A 17,500-nucleotide genomic window follows, 5' to 3' on the forward strand; every position below is an offset into this window, starting at 1 on the left:
AGAGAGAGAGAGACAGAGAGAAAGAAGGATGGATAGATGGAGAAAGAGAGTGAGGAGGATGGATGGATAGAGAGAGAGAGAGAGCGAGAAAGAGAGATGGATGGATGGTTGGAGAGAGAGAGAGAGAGAGAGAAGGATGGATGGAGACAGAGAGAGAGAGAGAGAGAGAGAGAGAGAGAGAAAGAAGGATGGATGGATAGATGGAGAAAGAGAGTGAGTGAGAAGGGTGGATGGATAGAGAGAGAGAGAGAGTGAGAAAGAGAGATGGATGGATGGATGGAGAGAGAGAGAGAGAGAGAGAGAGAGAGAGAGAGAGAGAGAGAGAGAAAGAAGGAGAGAGACAGGAAAGGAGCAGAGGAGAGAGAGAGAGAGAGAGAGAGAGAGAGAGAGAGAGAGAGAGAGAGAGAGAGAGAGAGAGAGAGGAGAGAGAGAGAGAGAGAGAGAGAGAGAGAGAGAGAGAGAGACAGAGAGAGAGAGAGAGAGAGAGAGAGAGAGAGAGAGAGAGAGAGAGAGAGAGAGAGAGAGAGAGAGAGAGAGAGAGAGAGAGAGAGAGAGAGAGAGAGAGAGAGAGAGAGAGAGAGAGAGAGAGAGAGAGGAGAGAGAGAGAGAGAGAGAGAGAGAGAGAGAGAGAGAGAGAGAGAGAGAGAGAGAGAGACGAGAGAGAGAGAGAGAGAGAGAGAGAGAGAGAGAGAAGAGAGAGAGAGAGAGAGAGAGAGAGAGAGAGAGAGAGAGAGAGAGAGAGAGACAGAGAGAGAGAGAGAGAGAGAGAGAGAGAGAGAGAGAGAGAGAGAGAGAGAGAGAGAGAGAGCAGAGAGAGAGAGAGAGAGGAGAGAGAGAGAGAGAGAGAGGGAGAGAGAGAGAGAGAGAGAGAGAGACAGAGGAGAGAGAGAGAGAAGAGAGAGAGAGAGAGAGAGAGAGAAGAGAGAGAGAGAGAGAGAGAGAGAGAGAGAGAGAGAGAGAGAGAGAGAGAGAGAGAGAGAGAGAGAGAGAGAGAGAGAGAGAGAGAGAGAGAGGAGAAGAGAGAGAGAGAGAGAGAGAGAGAGAGAGAGAGAGAGAGAACACTGAACTCACTGGATGGGTTTTCCTCTGATCTCTGCCATGATGGCACTTTCTCCTCCCAGATACTCATAACACAAACTCAAGAAGTTATAGATGACAAACGCTGCAGAAAACACACACACACACACAGCTTTGGTTGACTATCCCCGTGGGGACAGTCCATAGGCGTAATGTTTTTATACTGTACAAACTGTATATTCTATCCCCTATCCCTAACCCTATCCCTAAACCTAAATATCATAGAACACTTTTTGCATTTTTAGATTTGTAAAAAATATTGTTCTGTACAATTTATTAGCTTTTGTGCCCATGAGGACCTCAATTTTGGTCCCCACAGTGACACGAGTCCCCATGTGTTGGTGTGTATTCAGGTTTAGGTCCCCACCGGGATATACAAACATGAACACACACACACAGAGAGAGAAATGAACAATCACATACATGTGGGTTGAATATTAGAGTTTTGTAAAATCTGCTAAATGCATGACCACATCATAAAATGACAAGTGTGATATTCACAAGCTTCTGACAAAACATGAGCTGCTAAAATCAATGAATCAGTTACATATGTCCAAATATTTAGCTCTTTAACATGAGATTCATCCACACCCACAGCTCTTCTGATTGGACAGTGAATAAGTGAATTGCTTTATGTTTGTTAGGGGATGTGTGTTTACCTTCATAGCAGTCCCGGACCGTGTCAAAGTAAACATAATACTCTTCATTAGTGAAGAACAGCAGACTGAGCCACGAGTCAAAGGCGTAGATGGGCACAAAGAAGAGAATCCTGACGATGTGTCGCTGCTCATTGGGAGACTTATAATACCTCAAGTGCATGTAGATCTGACACACACACACACGCAGAGAGAGAACATTAATGCTCGTTTATTATTGATGTGTGTGGCATTTCTCAAGCATGCCTTTCTTTCATCAGCAGAACGTTTTTGATACACTGCAGGCTAAATACTGTTGCTATGCAACCACATCTGCTCTGATGTCACGGCACCTGTTGTCACAGCGACATTACTGACTCAACCTTTAAACGCGTATTTAACCATGTTTGCTCAGTTTGATATAGTTCTTTAATTCACTTTATATTAAATGTTAACAGACACACACACACACATCTGGTGTTTACACAGACACTCGACCCTGCTGACATCACATTTCAAACCTGTCGTCAGTAACATGTGATACCTGCTGACAGGTGAGCAGTAGAGCCGTCCAGGTGAAGAATCCAGAGATGGTTTGAGCGGCGGGTGTCATGAGGAAGATGGGCGTCTCCAGGGCGACCACTGGAGTGGATCTGTTGAGGTCAGGGGCCACCGTAATGACTCCGGGGGTGAGGAGAGAGTTCTTCCCTGAATGTTGTGACACATCTCTCCTCCACCGCTGAGACTCCATCTGCAGACCACAGACAACCACACCAGCTGATCACACTCGCTTTCTGGAGAAACCCTTCAACGAACACAGCAAGTTACATTTAGATATACGTATAAAACACTTAAAGTGTGGCAGTGACGTCACGTCCGTCATCCTTCTTTTCCAGGATATAAAAATATCATTTATTGACGTGTTGTTATTATGAAGAGAAAAGTCAGGGCATGAGTGGAAATAATGCATTAAAACTGTTAAACACATCACTTTTCAACAGATTTACAAACAAAATCATTTTTCTTATATATACAGTAGTTGTTTGAAAGATTTTTTTTACTTTTAACATGAAGTTTGTCAGGAATTACACAATAATAAAACACTTCATTCATGCAAATCACTGCAGTTCTCTTACATACAACAACATACCGGTGTAAATTATACACACATGTGACATGACACACACAAAGCAAATACACAACACCACACACACACTTATCAAGAACAGTCACACGAAACAAACGTCTTCATCCTTGTACTGATGACGTCATCAGTTCCTGTGTGTTCAGTCTGATTCATTCTCAATCTAACAGGAAGTGCAGGATGAGATTCTGTTGCCATGTCAACCGCATCTGTCTGGACAGCATCACATCACATCACAGGACTGACCACACAACACAACTAATGATCATAATCACAATATCATTCTTCTATAATAATATCTATAACAGATTCTGTCAGAGGAGGGAGAGAGTTTACTTGTCATAAATCTGCTCTGATAACTAAAGCACAGATAGATGTTTGTTTGTTTGTTTGTTATTCACATAACACGACAACCATCTTTAACTAAACACACAATATTATAATCACGACACTATGTAACGTTACTACTATAGTAAAGAAATGATAGAAAATGACAACAACATGATATTGAATAATGATCGTATGTATTAACTACTTACTCGATTATCTAAAGTACTTTCCCAACAGATTAATCTGTAAATGTTGCTTTATATTCCTTCAATCTAATATGAGACATGAATCAGACTGAATAAAGATGTAAGGGAGCGTTAGATCAAATGTAAGGCCGCATTTTCTCTCATCTGACTCACGAGCACGAGTATATAACGTTATATGTATACGTTATTAAATGTATATCATCATCGTTATCACGCTAAGGGTCATACATGTTGTTTGTGTGTTTTTGTAAAGCGAGTATCAGTGCGGATAAAAGCGCGAGCACAGATCTGAGGTGATGATACACGACACACACACATCAACACTAATCACTCACAATCAACCCACCGTAAACTGATAATCTCACAGAGATGATATAAACCCACAGCGACACACTCACGGTATCAGTCGTGTTCGGTTATCGGCATCTGTCCGGTGATTCCATTCAGCGCGAGCTTACCGCCGCGACTGATGCCTGCGCGTGCTGGAGAACTCGCCCTCGCAGTGACGTCATCCAGCCCCTCACAACGTACCGTGTTTAATATCAACATTATACAACATTTACCAGTTATTAATAGACAGGTAGAATGAGAGAGAGAGAGACAGAGAGACAGAGAGAGAGAGAGAGAGAGAGAGAGAGAGTTAGAGAGAGAGAGAGAGAGAGAGAGAGAGAGAGAGAGAGAGAGAGAGAGAGAGAGAGAGAGTTAAAGAGAGAGAGAGAGAGAGAGAGATTGTTTACAGTTAATAAACCCCAGAACAGAAAACAGCAGTCAGTCAGAGATGAAATACTTCAATCTTTATAACAGCCTCATATTCTTTAAAGCTCTTCACTTTGTAAAATCTGAAAGAATGAAACACTGAAAGGAGTGTTAAAGTCTGAATTCAAAACAAAAACAACAATAGAGAAACATAAACACACACACACACGTCATATGTCTTTCAGTTGTATGTAAACTCTGGACAGGCGGATAAGTTTTGGCAGAAACGCCGTCACATGTTTGTGTCTTAGAAATGCTCGTCGAATCATTATTGCCGTTCAGCCAATACAAAAGGCTACATGAGAAACCCGCTAATGCCAAACACAACCAGCAGTGTGTAGTGCACAATATAAACAACAGCACACACACAAATATACATCAGAAACAGTAAAGTGCACACACACACGCGTCTTTAAAGAGAACTTCTATATGCTTTACCAAAAAACATCATTTAAATATTGAAATGAAATAAATGTGAGAGCAAACGTGTCGGACAGATAAAGAAACAGTGAGCGGTCTGTACACGGCGCACAACAGATCCACAGGGGCTGAACGAATGAGAGATGCTGCATTACACAATTAAGATCTGACCGTTCATCATTTATCCACCTCATGTCACCTCAAACTGTGTGAGGCTTTCTTCTGCACAACACTAAAGAAGATATTTTGAAGAACAACACTGAACTCCATCGACGTCCATGTTATGAACACAAAACCACGGAGACATTTCTCAGAATATCTTCTCTGGTGTTCCACTGAAGAACGATGTGTAAACACACATGATGTCAGGATGTGACAGTGTTTGTGTACGGTGTAAGACTTTAGATTCTGAGGTGAAGTATAAGGCAGGTGTGAATGAGGTGATGAGTGTGTGTCAGATGATGGAGTGAAGCGGAGGGTGACAGAAAGGCCTTCAGGAGGAACAGTCCCTGCATTTAAACACAAGATAGCTTAAGTCTGGCGATGAGAATGTGTGTAAGCACGAGACATACGGCCAGTGTTTGTGTGGAAATGTGAGTGTTTGATCAGAGTCTTAAAGCTGCGGCGTGTCATTTCTGCACCACACACAAGAGCCAAAAACAACACCAAAACTCTGCCCTGCTCTTTAAATAACACCTTCTGATAATCTATAAAAATGGAAATGAAATAAGACATGTTCTGGAGAAAACCACCGCAGCTGTAACTGTACCACTGTCTTAACAATCAATGTCAATCACAAACTGTCCGCCCCGCCTCCCAGCAGGTTGCCTGGCAACAGCGCAGCTGGGCCGTCCTCCATCTGAGAAGTGCCCCACAGACTGCTGCTGTGGTAGCCGGGAGCCACGCCCCCCCAGAAGCCTTTCCCCGCCCCCTCCTGTGAACTGTTACTCCATTGGCTGAGGAGGGCGAGTCCTTCAGGCCCAGAGCCGCCCGACACGTCCAACCCCTGCCAGCCGGCGCTCGTCATCCTGACCGCCGCCTCTTCATCGCCCCCTACACCCTCTCGTGATGCGGGGTCAGAGCCGGACGAGCCCTCGGGTGACCCCGTGACCCCGGTGGTCTGGGAATGTGTGAAGTAGCGGATGACGTCATCGTCGCTCATGAACTCGGCCAGGATGGTGGTGTTTCCCAGAACGCACCTGAACAAAACAATGATTTCTATTGATCTTCGTAATAAGATCGTAACAGAACATTAGTGGGCGGGGCTTACATGTGCAGGGCGCTCTGAGCGTTGGCGGCTTCGTGAGGGCTGCTGTAGCGAATCAGAGCAGTGCCTGGTGTCAGGCCGAGGTGAAAGGTCAGCAGGGGGCCGTGTTGTAGACAGATCGTCTTCAGCGTCGAGCCGTCAATCTGCAAACATGATTTCATCAAAACCTCTGTTTGTTTGATCACACCCGTGTACACTTGCGTTTGTGTGTGTACCTGTGGCGTGAGGTTGCGCAGTAACAGCCAGGATTTCCCTGCTCCGCCATCGCTCCACTCTGAACACACACACACACACACACACACACTCACACACAGTATGAGACACACACACACACATGTTTCTGTTGATGTGCAGACAGCACTTGTGGTTTTTACCGGGTTTAAAGGGCGACTCCTGACTGCCCGTCTCTCCGCCCCACCCCCTGGGCATCTGTGGCCCCTCCCCTGACCACGACTGCTTCTGATTGGAGAGACCCGGAGGGGGGCGGGGCTGGTGAGAAGTGTTCCGATTGGTCCTCCATGATTTGCTGTGTCCAATGGGCTCAGGAGGCCAACTAGACTTGAGCTCTGAGGATTTAACTGCAAACATGACAACACAACACATCAAACACAAAACACACACCTGTGAGAGTTCAATGTCTGATGATGTTCCTCACGGCACATGATGATTTACTGCTTTCAAGGGTGGAATATATCATTCAGCTGGTCTGAAATCAGTGAGTCTATGAGACTATGTCTTTAGTGACGTGTGTGTGTGTGTGTGTGTGTGAGTTACCTGATGTGTGTGCAGTGTGTGACGGGTCTGAGGTACTGTACGGCCAGGCACCAGGTGAAGGCAAACGGGTGTTCAGAGAGTTTGACCCTGAAACAACACACACGTTTATTCTCTCACAGTCCATCAGCAGAAAGAACAGAACGTGTTTGTGTGTGTGTGTGTGTGTGTGTGTGTCTGCGTGATCATGTATGTCTGTGTTTGTGTGTGTCTGTCTGCTTGTGTGTGCATGTGTGTCTGTGTTTGCTCGTGCGTGTGTCTGCGTGTTTGCTTATGTGTGTGTCTGCATGTTTGTGTGCGTGTCTGTGCGTGTGTGTGATCATGTGTGTCTGTGTTTGTGTGTGTGATCATGTGTGTCTGTGTTTGCTTATGCGTGTGTCTGCATGTCTGTGTGTGCGCGTGTGTGTGTGTGTGCGTGCATGTCTGTGTGTCTGCGTGTGTGTGTGATCATGTGTGTCTGTGTTTGTGTGTCTGTGTGTGCGTGCGTGCGTGTGTGTGTGTCTGTGTGATCATGTGTGTCTGTGTTTGTGTGTGTGTGTGTCTGTGTGATCATGTGTGTCTGTGTTTGTGTGTGTGTGTGTCTGTGTGTGCGTGCGTGCGTGTGTGTGTGTCTGCGTGTGTCTGTGTGATCATGTGTGTCTGTGTTTGTGTGTGTGATCATGTGTGTCTGTGTTTGCTTATGCGTGTGTCTGCATGTCTGTGTGTGCGCGTGTGTCTGTGTGTGCGTGCATGTCTGTGTGTCTGCGTGTGTGTGTGATCATGTGTGTCTGTGTTTGTGTGTGTGTGTGTCTGTGTGTGTGTGTGATCATGTGTGTCTGTGTTTGTGTGTGTGTGTGTCTGTGTGTCTGCGTGTGTGTGTGATCATGTGTGTCTGTGTTTGTGTGTGTCTGCGTGTTTGTGCGTGTATGAGTGTGTGCATGTTTGTGTCTATGTTTGTGTGTGTGTGTACCCGTGTTATCTTGCAGGAGCTGATGTTCTGGATCACTGAGCACAGATGGTCCCATCATTCCTGCTGATGTCATGTAGGGACTGGGCTCAGGACTCTGAACACCCTTCCACGGGACGCCCGGCTGAAACTCTGTGGAACGGCACATTTATATAAGACTCAAACACTACAGCTGTGTGACATGTCTGCTTGATGCTCTTAGAATGAGAAATACAACACTGAAGACGTTTGATCAACACAGATTCACTTCCACACATTCCACATTGTTCATTCAGCAGATTGAATTCAAAAGATTCACCACAAATATTACAGTTTATGAGGAAAACAGATCGCTGCAAAATACAGAATCAATGGTGAACTTTATACTAAATGTCACATCCTGACTGACGATGATTCCTTTGAGACTTCCCATCTGATTTGAGTCGTTTTATAAGAATCCTGATTCACTCATGAAAAACTGCATTAAATCATTCCTTGAGCTCAAGAAATAACTGATCTACCTGGAGGCCAGGTGGTGTTGACCGGTGACGTGTCCACTTTACCAGCCGCTGATCTGTGCCAGCTGCCACCCAACACATCATACTGAGGGTACGAGGATCCACCGCCCAGCTTCACTGGACCTGAATGAAGACACTCATCTGTTAAACAGCACACAACTCATTCGGTGTTCAATCGCACACACGTGTGTGACGCTCACCGTTGTGAAGTGTGACCTCCGGTGGTGAAGGCGTCATACTGTTTCCATCCATCATCCATTTAAAACGAGACTGAGCCCCTCCTCCATCCTTCAGTCCACCAATCAGAGAGTCCAGATCAGAGCCGCCAGCAAAACCTGAGAAATGTTCATTTAAAAAGCATTTCTATTGGTGTGTAGAGAAGATGATGGAGCTCATCAGAGTAGAATTTTCCTGACCTGTGTAAGCGGCAGATGGTTTGTTGTGCAGGTCAGATCCTCCCATCACAGCGTGCAGGGGTGTGTCCAGCGGTTTGTTCAGGTGATGGAGGGGCGGGGTTTCTGGGTGTTTGGGCACAGGTCCTCCCATGGGGGATGATGGGAGTTTTCCTCCTCCCACCCCCTGCTGCTGGAGAATAGCCATTATACGTGCCAACTACAGACAAACAAACAACACACGTGATGAATGTGTTATTCCGGTGATGCTCTAGAGGGCGCTGCGCTGCGGTGTAAGCGTTGTTGTGTGTGTTGTACCTGCTGCGCGTCAGGCTGCTGTCTTGGAGGAGCAGGAAACTTCCTCTGATTCAGAAACTGTTGCTGTTGCTGCTGTTGTTGAAGAAGAAGTTGACAAGCCTGAGAGAGAAAGAGACGCACAAGTATTAAGACAACAGCCTGTGAACATTCAGGAAGGATATGAAATTCATTTCTATTCACACGTACTAGTTGAAACTGCTGCATGTGTGGATGAACACCACCGAGCATGGCCATGTGCTGAGGAGAGAGCTGGGGAGGGAACATACCACCACCAGGGGGCGCCATTGGCTTTAGCATCGGCCCAGCGACCTGCAGCACGACACACAAGAGGAAGAGGAATCAGAACACACTGTGAGCTAATCCAACAACATGAATGAACATCAGACACACAAACACACCGGAGGAGGAAGAAACTGAGGCACTGGTGCTCGTATGACAGGAGAACGACTGAAGGGGTGAACACCAGTCTGATGCACCCCCCTCAACTGAGAAATCCCACCACTGCCAAACACAGCGTGACCCCCAACCTACAAAACAACAAACAACTTACACTAGCACAATCAGGTCTCAGAGAAAATAAGAGTTTATTACAAATGTATGTGACAGAGATTCGGGCTGGGACGATATATCCTGTCATTTTTATGCTCAGTTTCTCAATAATAATAATAAATAATCGGGCTGGGCTCATCCTGGTACCCTGTCCATGTACGGTCCACTCTCTCCAGGTGTGATGTCTTTGGAGTTCTGCGAGCGGAACGATGCTCCAGCTCTGCCTCCTCGCCGCATTTCTCCATCATTCATTCCTCTCCTGTCGTGTCTGTCCTGACTCACGCTGCTGGAGTCTTCATCCTAACAATGACGAAACGCAATCAGACGTGACTTTGATCAGCGGAGAGACAGAACCTTTGTTTAGTGGAACGAGCGTTGTAGAAAGACAATCTTACCATGATGTTCATGTTTGAGAACTGTCGAGTCACGGGAGTAGACCATGAATCACCACTGTTACCTTTAAGAGGACTCTGTAAACAAACCACAGACCCGAGTAAACATCAGTTAGAGCTGCACAGTTGAACAGATACCGTGTTCATTTTGTAGAGCTAATTTGGAGTCAATAATGTTTTTAGACATCATACCTGTGTGTTATGTCGTCTGCCGCCGTGACTCTGCCCCCAGCTCCCAGAGTTATACGAGGACATGCTGCTTTGAGGTCCCCTGTTACCCCACACACCGGTGCCACCATCCTCCTCCTCCCAGCTGGAGTGACGCGATGTGACTGATCCTTCATCACCCCAACTCTCTTGCATAGACTTTGAACCTAAAGAGTAAAAGATTAGACCGACTCAATGACACATTTTAAAGGAAGGCTATGATGTGACCGAGCATGTGTATCTATTTCTTTCTTTCTTTTTAAGGCCATTTATGTCAAACGTATTCATGACACAATCAAACTTCACCAGCAAAGGTAATTACATACAATAACTATACTAAAAACACTGTAAAAATAAAAATGATATACAGTGAAAAGTAAATAGTATTCATAAGAGTTCTTTCGTTTTAATACTTGATAAAAAACCAAGATCCTGCAAGGAGAATGTGAGCGTGTGTCTCTGGACAGGATCTTACCAGACTTGTTCGCATGAGACCGTGACGTTCCCCATCCTCCTCCTGTCTCCTCTGACTCCTCCCAGTTAGATGCGGCATCCAATGATTTCCCCCACGCACCTGTGCCACCGTCCACAGACTCATCTGAGGGACCACCGCTGTGTCCCCATGTTGAAGGAGCTAGAAGCGAACAAACGTTAATAAGCAGCTTCGTAAGATAAGACCTCAGAATACGTCATGGATTGTTATCATCTTACCAGGGTTCTTAGACGGCGCTGCCGCTTGGCGTCCGGATGACTGACAACTCTGCTGTTGGGTCTTTGAGCCATTCTTATCCCACAGATTGACGTTGTTTCTGCTGTAACGTGAAGGATCGCCCCATGCAGATGTGCCGTCGTCGATCTCCATCTTCCTGCTGACGGACTGAGGCGAGGGTTCGTCCCAGCCGCTGGACTCGGTAGCTGAAGGTATCTGAGGGATGGGCCCAGACGTCCATCCGGACCCTTTGTTCTGACTCTCTGGATGACCTCTGTCCTGTGAGGTCTTTGGAGGTCCCGCCATCTGTGGTTGCGGCTGCTGTTGGATTTGTGTTTTAAGTGTTGTTTGTTTGTTTGGTATCTGTGACGGAAGCTGTTTCTCACCTCTCCATCCACCCGTCTCTTCAGAGCTGCCCCATAAACCCTCAGCCTGATCCTTACAGTCTCCTTTAGGTTCAGGCAGAGGTGTGGTCTGTCCCCGCTCACGTCTGCTGCTCTGATCCCACCCCACGCGTTCTCTCTTGCACGAACTGTCATCGTCCTGAGCTTCCCCCCACCCACCAGTCCTAACTTCTCCACGCGTGCCCCAACCATCCCTTTTCACTGCCGTCTTCTCAATCCACTCGTCATCTCTCCAACCCTGACCCTGACAGACCTCCGGTCCTTCCTGCTTCTGGAGTTTAGATCTGGGAAGAGGAGCATCACCTGGACTCTTCCATCCCTCCTTACACACGTTCTCACTGTCTAGCTCCAGATTCCATGCCACGGTCTGTTTGATCTGGGTCTTACCCCATCCTGTGTTACAGAGGACCCTGGGGTCGAGGTTACTGCGACTGATCATCGTCTGCAGGGTCTCTTCAGCGCGATCAGTCTGGATGCGTGTTCCATCATCACTGCGGGCTGATTCTCCCTCCACACCATCCCAATCACGAACACTCCTCTGATTGTCATCTCTTGATTTCACCGAATCGTTTGCGAGCACAGAGTCTTGTAAACGAGCTGCGCTCGCCCTCGAGCCGTCTCTCACGTCCTCTCCTGACACCCCAACTGAGTCTGACGTCCATCCTGTAGACGTGTGTTCATTTGAACCCCTCATCTCTCGACCCCCTGAACCTCCGTCCTTCTCTCCTGCAGGTTCTGCACGGGTGACTCCACCCTCTTTTCTGTCATCATTTGGTCCAGCTTTAAGCTCCGCCCACTCTTTGTTGCCGAGCGTCTGGTACGGTGCACCAGCCTGACTCAAGGGTGTGGGAGGAGGTTCCTCAGAGGCAGTGATGGGTAAGGGTCCTCCGTCAGGGTCGGCAGTCCAGGATGAAGGGTTCAGGCCTCGAGGACCGTCTTCATCTCCAGCAGAAGATGGCGCCTTGGAATCAACGGACTGATCCGTTTCTTTATTCTGAGCCGGTGAGGATAAACCCTCTACTGCACTGGTGTCTGAATATTCACAGAGAGAAGAGGACCCATCCATTCTTGGTCCAGCAGTCGCTCTCTGGTCTCTATTCCAGGAGGAACTGTAGACCTGTGCTGCAGAACCCTCCACACTCGGCCATTTCTCTGAATCAGCGCCGTCCACTACAATCTTCTCCATTCCCTGAGCGGAAGATTGGCCCCCTGAGCCTATCCCCCATGAGTGATTTGCATAAATTGGAGTGACGGAGGCGTCAGATGATGAGTGCAGAGAAACAGTAGCATCTGAAAGAGATCCAACGCTACATCAGGAATCAAGAAGAACACAAACACACGTACGGGACACTCAACATTTATTCGACATTCTTCATGATTCACTCCACAGACTCACCCGAGGCGTCAGCTGTGCTTGCATTAGGAGAGGGCGTGACGTCCCCTCCCGGTCCACCCCCCAGCAGCATGCAGGACAGTGGCGGCTGACCCCTCTTCAGTAGCACTTTTGGTTCCTGCTGGTTGCGGAAGCGCGGGGGAACCTCACGGGGCATGTAGCGCTGGGACACCGCGGAGGGGGGCTGTCCGTTGGCCACAGTGGTCCACTTTGCATTGTTCCCTCCCTCGGGGGGGTCAGATGAACCCCCGACAGCAGGACAGGGGGAGAGTGCTTGGGTAAAATCAGACCGTGATGAAGTACAGGTGAGAGATGAGGCAGATAAAGATCCTAATTTAAAGAAGAAACGAGAAACGTCGACACAGGACATCAAGATCCATTCACATGTTTAGAGTCGCTACTAGGTTTTTTTTTTATCTGATACTTGTATTTACCAGGACTGCCTCAAATTGACCAAGAATGATTCATTATTTGACATTTAAACATTCTTTCAGTGATTTCTGCAGCGCTACCTATGAGATGTGAATGTCTTACTGTGCATTTAACTGACTTTCCACAAAACATCAAACGTATATTTCTGGAAGATTTTGCATACGATGACTGTTGAAAAAAGGGTTTATTTTAAGATAAATAAAATATAAAACTGTTATAAGGGACAGTAAAACACATTACTCATCTAGCTATTTAAACGACACCTGGGTGAACAGATGCATTTATTTCATTGTTGATTTAAAAAACAATGTCTCAGTGACTCAACACATACAGTATATGTAAAGCACTAACCTTTAATACTGTCTTTAGTGCCCTGTTAAAAAAACAATATATTAGTTCAAATTAAATATTACAAAAAACTATCACAGGTCTGCTGACTTCACTTTATAAAGCACACATTGGTCTGAAATTAATGTTTGATATGAATGTGTGTCTATGGGTTTAACTGTGAAACATTAAGAAAAAACATTTGACAATATTCTACAGTATATATGTTCAGGTTATCTCTTCCTTGAGTGTTTGTTTATCTGCAGTGCGTCTCGAACATGTGGATTTGAGAAGGTCAACAAGCATATGTTTTTACAATGATTCATTCAATTCAATTTAATCTTTTAGATGCGTTTGTGAAGCTCAACACTTAAAGCACAATGATTAATCTCCACGTGATGTGTTTGTTTATTGATGTCCAGACAGCATCCTGGAATACTGTGATGGTTTTACCTCCTGATGAGCGCTGTCTTCGGTCTTACAGTGACGGTCTTCCATGAACTGCTGCTCCCGTCCTGTTTCTGACACACATCACATCAGTTCATGTGAATGATGATTATACTGGACACACATGATCCGTGATCACATTTACAAGAGCGGCGTGTTTGTACAAAGTTAGCTTTTAATAATCCCATCAGGTTCAAATTAACATCAAAATATATGTTGAATGGTTTTGGTTTTATTCTAATATACAATAAAGGTTCTGGTGTTTTCTGTTTGGGTTTTTATGCTACATGAAAGAACTGAGAACATTTTAAAATGGAAAATAATGATCTAAACTTTATTATGTAAAGTCACGTGAGAGGGAACACTGTTACAGTGGTAATAAAAGAAATACTATGGTTCAGCAGAATTAATATCACATGCATGTATCATGTCATTTACATGCTACTTCAATAGCTTGGTATATTAGCATTAAATAGCATCAACAAGTAATGCGTGATTGTTGTGTTTTTGATATCCCACATGTAAAAACATGTTGTAGCATACTGTAGTATCTGGAGAAACAGTAAATACTGTAGAAGTACACTCAAATATTTACTATACTTATGTTCAAAACACGATTATATCTAGGAAATGTACTACAGCTTGCGGTGGTGATTCAAAAGTAGACTACAGTATTTCTTCAGGCGGCGTTATTCATCTCGCCACATAAACTTATCAAGCTAACATGCTAATGATGGCGCATTTACAGTCAAACATGAAAAATACTCAGACATGAAGGTTTATTAACACACGAATCGTATGAAATAATGTTATTTAAATCATTTAATCGTGAGGTCAGCGTACATAAAACTGTTATCTATTTTATGTACGAGTCTGTGTCGATAGCAAACAGCTAAAAACATTCAAAGAAAACTTCAGCACTGATAGATACGATGAGGAAACAATCAAACCAAACAGTTGCACGTGAACGCATCACAGTCATGTGTGCACGCGCGTTAATGTTTGTGTTATGGATGTGAGAAATGTAAAATATCGAGTGTGTGTTTGTAAATGTTTGAGGTTTGTTTTGCTCACCCGTCAGTTCGGCCTGCCCTGCAGCTGCGCAGTGCGCACTGACGTCACAGCGAGCGTCATACGAGGAGCCGCGAGCGAACGCACGCGCAGATCGATCGACACGTTACATCGAAGTATCGCGACATCGGCTAAGATCTCTAGACTTTCGTTGTTTTAATACACATTTATTGCGGTGAACATTGTTTTTTTACTGGTGAAGATTAAAACGTCTCACTGTTTGACACGTTTCACTATATTTTTGAAGATATTCTGAAATGTAAAAAAACACAGAAATAAACATACTACATAATAAACTTAATCATGACCATAAAGTCAATGTGATTTCAAAGTGTTTATTGAGGAATAATTTCACTCAAAAATGAATCACATTTGTTTTTATAATCACAGTTATCAATAACAAGGCTATTACAGTCAGTTTCATCTGTCATTAACACGTGACGCAGCAGAAAAATGAACTGAAATGTTTTCATGTGCCAGAATAGTTCAGACAAACATTCTGTCATCATTTATTCCCCTCATGGGTTTGTAAACCTGTATGTGAGTCTTTCTTCAATAGAACACAAAATAAGATATTTTGAGGAATGTCTCGGTGGTTTTGTGTACATGTAATGGAAGTCAATGGAGTTTAGTTATCAACATTCTTCAAAATATCTTATTTTGTGTTCTGAAGGGATAAACAAAGGGATAAAGAAATGTACAGTTGTGCTTGAGGACATCTGAGGCTCAGACTAAAGTCAGCTTCAATACTGTAACTTAAACAGCTGATATAAGATCTACACTTGCTTGATATACAAAATGTCTGATATATAAAACATTCGAACAGGGTTCACATTATAAATCAGTCATATAGACCGTTTCATAGGACGCGCGTGCGCCTGACCCCCAGTTAACTTCCGGTTTGTGTTTGGCTGGTCTCTAATATATCTATTTATATTTTATTTAATTCATGTTAATATTCATTTGTATGATTATTTTACTGTAGAATAATTGTATTAAATAAACGATTTGTTGAATTTTGTTTTATGTTCATTTTATTAAAGGCGGGGCGGGGTGTCCGATTTCAGAATTACGCATTGTTTAGACAAGTCGGGCCGAGTACCAAAACAACCTTGTAGCCAATCAGCAGTAAGGTGCACAGTGCACAGGACGGACATTAGTCGAGCCGAGAGCTGACGAAAGCGACTGATGGGGGTAGGGGTGTGTCTGTTTTGGTGATTTGAACATCAACAACGGCTAAGAGAAATCGGACACCCGCCTTTAAATAAACAATGTTGAATGGGTCCTGTAGTTCGGTCGCATTTAAAGAAACCGTATGGTACACTGACACCTAGCGGTTGAGATTGGTATCGCAGTCTAAATTCAAAATACTGAAGAGTCAAGTTTAGCCAAGCAACGCTTCTTCTCGGTTTCTTTTGATTGTTTTCAGAAGTAATCTACAGGCACTCGATTGTTTGTGAATGTGTACCGGAAGTTCAGATGGGCTCACAAAAGTGCGCATGCGCAGTAACGTTTGTCAAGATGAAAGCGCCTATAATCAGTAAGCAATCTGTTTTTAAGCATCCCTCCGGTAATGAAAGCTAAAAGAAGAGGTTCAGGTCTGCTGGATGCGGTCCTGCTCCAGCCACACCACAGACCTCTGCTGGGTCAGGATTGTGCTGCGGAGGACAGCCAGAAGATCTTCAGTGCTGGTCCAGGTGTTGGGCTCAAGCGTACAGAACATGAGAGGAAGAGTCTCTAACTGCAGCTCCTCCATCTGACACGCCTGCATCACCTCCTCCTCCCTACAGCCCGATAACAGCTTCCTGAAGCAGAGACGGACACACAAAGAGACGGAGTTCATGTCTGAATGATATCAAGAACTCAATGTTTGATTGGTTAACACGATCCACAACTCCAGCTTTACAGTGATTGGTCACATGACATTTGCAGTTGAAACGATTGGCTGAAAATGATCATCTTGTGAATCCAAATGAGTGTGGAGACATGATTCGGTTCAGCGATTCACACATGCACACCTGAACTTTCTGCCTTTCTTGTCTTTGGGTTTGATGTAGATGATGATGGGATAGATGCTTTGCTTCAGTAGATTGTCTACACAGCTCAGGGCCAGCGGGAGCAGACAGTGTTTCTCCTGAACACACAAACACACACATGAGGATCAGCACCACTCAGTCTCTCATTGTGTGTGTGTGTGTGTGTGTGTTTACCTGGTTTATAACCTCTTGAACACTCTGTAGTTTGATTCCCATGGCTTGATCTGAAGAGTTTGAGAGGAACACGCTTCGATCCTCACGCACACATCCCTCCAGCGGCTCTGCACACAACATTCAGCATTTCTTTCATTCCTTCATCAACACAACATGAATGAACACATTTACCTTTCGTGCAGTGTGATGAAAGCAGTGGGCGGGGTCATACCCGGTTGACAGGTGTCAAAGTCCAGACCGGATTCTGCCGGCTGCAGGAGTCTCTCGATGATCGCGCGGGACAGAACGGACGGAGAGAAAATCACCGGACGCTTACTGGACACGTGAATCATCTGAACCAGACTGTAGGGAATCAACTGCTCCTCGTGACCTGACATACACACAAATACACACACTGCACAAATGTGCTTACAATCTGTCTGATTGGTTAAAGGGAGAAGTGGGAGGAGCTTACGGTTACTGAGTGTGTAGAGCACGGGAGCGGACGAGCCAATGGCACGGTAGTTTGATGCGACCGCTTTAATCAGACGAACACGCTCGGGAGTTTTCTTAGAGAACTACACACAGACACACAATAAACAACTCGGTGTGTTTGAGAGA

General features: G+C 45.1%; 3 protein-coding genes across 10 annotated transcripts in view; all 3 read right to left on the minus strand.

The window, feature by feature from the left end:
* LOC130549626 (transmembrane protein 184B-like) overlaps window positions 1-3,991 on the minus strand; it is a 9,553-nt gene extending 5,562 nt beyond the window's left edge. For 2 of the 6 annotated variants that reach the window (XM_057326892.1, XM_057326895.1), the window contains exons 1-4: window positions 3,791-3,987; window positions 2,257-2,463; window positions 1,737-1,902; window positions 1,072-1,162 (exon numbers count right to left, since the gene is read on the minus strand). In XM_057326892.1, coding sequence (XP_057182875.1) covers window positions 1,072-1,162; window positions 1,737-1,902; window positions 2,257-2,463 — 464 coding nt within the window. In that variant the 5' untranslated portion in view covers window positions 3,791-3,987. Of the gene's footprint in view, window positions 1-1,071; window positions 1,190-1,736; window positions 1,903-2,256; window positions 2,464-3,738 lie in introns of all 6 variants that reach the window. The other 4 variants (XM_057326890.1, XM_057326889.1, XM_057326894.1 and 1 more) reach the window with 4 other exon arrangements.
* Window positions 3,992-4,167: 176 nt separating this feature from the next.
* On the minus strand, window positions 4,168-14,736 carry tnrc6bb.1 (trinucleotide repeat containing adaptor 6Bb.1). 3 transcript variants are annotated; one of them, XM_057326887.1, is made up of 21 exons: window positions 14,694-14,736; window positions 13,626-13,693; window positions 13,197-13,218; window positions 12,417-12,686; window positions 10,619-12,310; window positions 10,383-10,541; window positions 9,893-10,074; window positions 9,704-9,778; window positions 9,456-9,608; window positions 9,158-9,286; window positions 8,946-9,068; window positions 8,760-8,858; window positions 8,466-8,661; window positions 8,250-8,384; window positions 8,053-8,172; window positions 7,556-7,684; window positions 6,610-6,696; window positions 6,210-6,413; window positions 6,051-6,109; window positions 5,839-5,978; window positions 4,168-5,767 (listed from the first exon to the last, which is right to left on the minus strand). In XM_057326887.1, the coding sequence occupies exons 2-21, from the start codon at window positions 13,668-13,670 to the stop codon at window positions 5,362-5,364; spliced, it is 4,425 nt and encodes a 1,474-aa protein (XP_057182870.1). In that variant the 5' UTR covers window positions 13,671-13,693; window positions 14,694-14,736; the 3' UTR covers window positions 4,168-5,361. The 3 variants fall into 3 exon arrangements, with proteins under 3 accessions (XP_057182870.1, XP_057182869.1, XP_057182871.1); XM_057326886.1 differs by having other exon boundaries at window positions 12,417-12,743; XM_057326888.1 differs by lacking the exon at window positions 6,610-6,696 and having other exon boundaries at window positions 12,417-12,743.
* Window positions 14,737-15,234: 498 nt separating this feature from the next.
* Window positions 15,235-17,500, minus strand: part of zmp:0000000896 (caspase recruitment domain-containing protein 10) — a 12,138-nt gene continuing 9,872 nt past the window's right edge. Inside the window, exons 20-24 of the mRNA XM_057326881.1 lie at window positions 17,355-17,457; window positions 17,112-17,270; window positions 16,901-17,007; window positions 16,709-16,824; window positions 15,235-16,495 (exon numbers count right to left, since the gene is read on the minus strand). Of these exons, the coding sequence (XP_057182864.1) occupies window positions 16,285-16,495; window positions 16,709-16,824; window positions 16,901-17,007; window positions 17,112-17,270; window positions 17,355-17,457 (696 nt within the window). The 3' untranslated portion in view covers window positions 15,235-16,284. The remainder of the gene's footprint in view (window positions 16,496-16,708; window positions 16,825-16,900; window positions 17,008-17,111; window positions 17,271-17,354; window positions 17,458-17,500) is intronic.

Source organism: Triplophysa rosa, unplaced genomic scaffold (assembly GCF_024868665.1).
Source record: "Triplophysa rosa unplaced genomic scaffold, Trosa_1v2 scaffold143_ERROPOS1151363, whole genome shotgun sequence".
In the NCBI taxonomy this organism is placed as follows: domain Eukaryota; kingdom Metazoa; phylum Chordata; class Actinopteri; order Cypriniformes; family Nemacheilidae; genus Triplophysa; species Triplophysa rosa.

Excerpts from the sequence above, each read along its gene's own strand:
- tnrc6bb.1 (XM_057326886.1), bottom strand. The coding sequence starts at position 13,670 with ATGGAAGACCGTCACTGTAAGACCGAAGACAGCGCTCATCAGGAG. Across the intron at positions 9,609-9,703 it reads TCTCAAACATGAACATCATG|GATGAAGACTCCAGCAGCGT; the intron begins GTAAGATTGTCT and ends CGTCATTGTTAG. Across the intron at positions 6,110-6,209 it reads GGAGTCGCCCTTTAAACCCG|AGTGGAGCGATGGCGGAGCA; the intron begins GTAAAAACCACA and ends GTGTGTGTTCAG.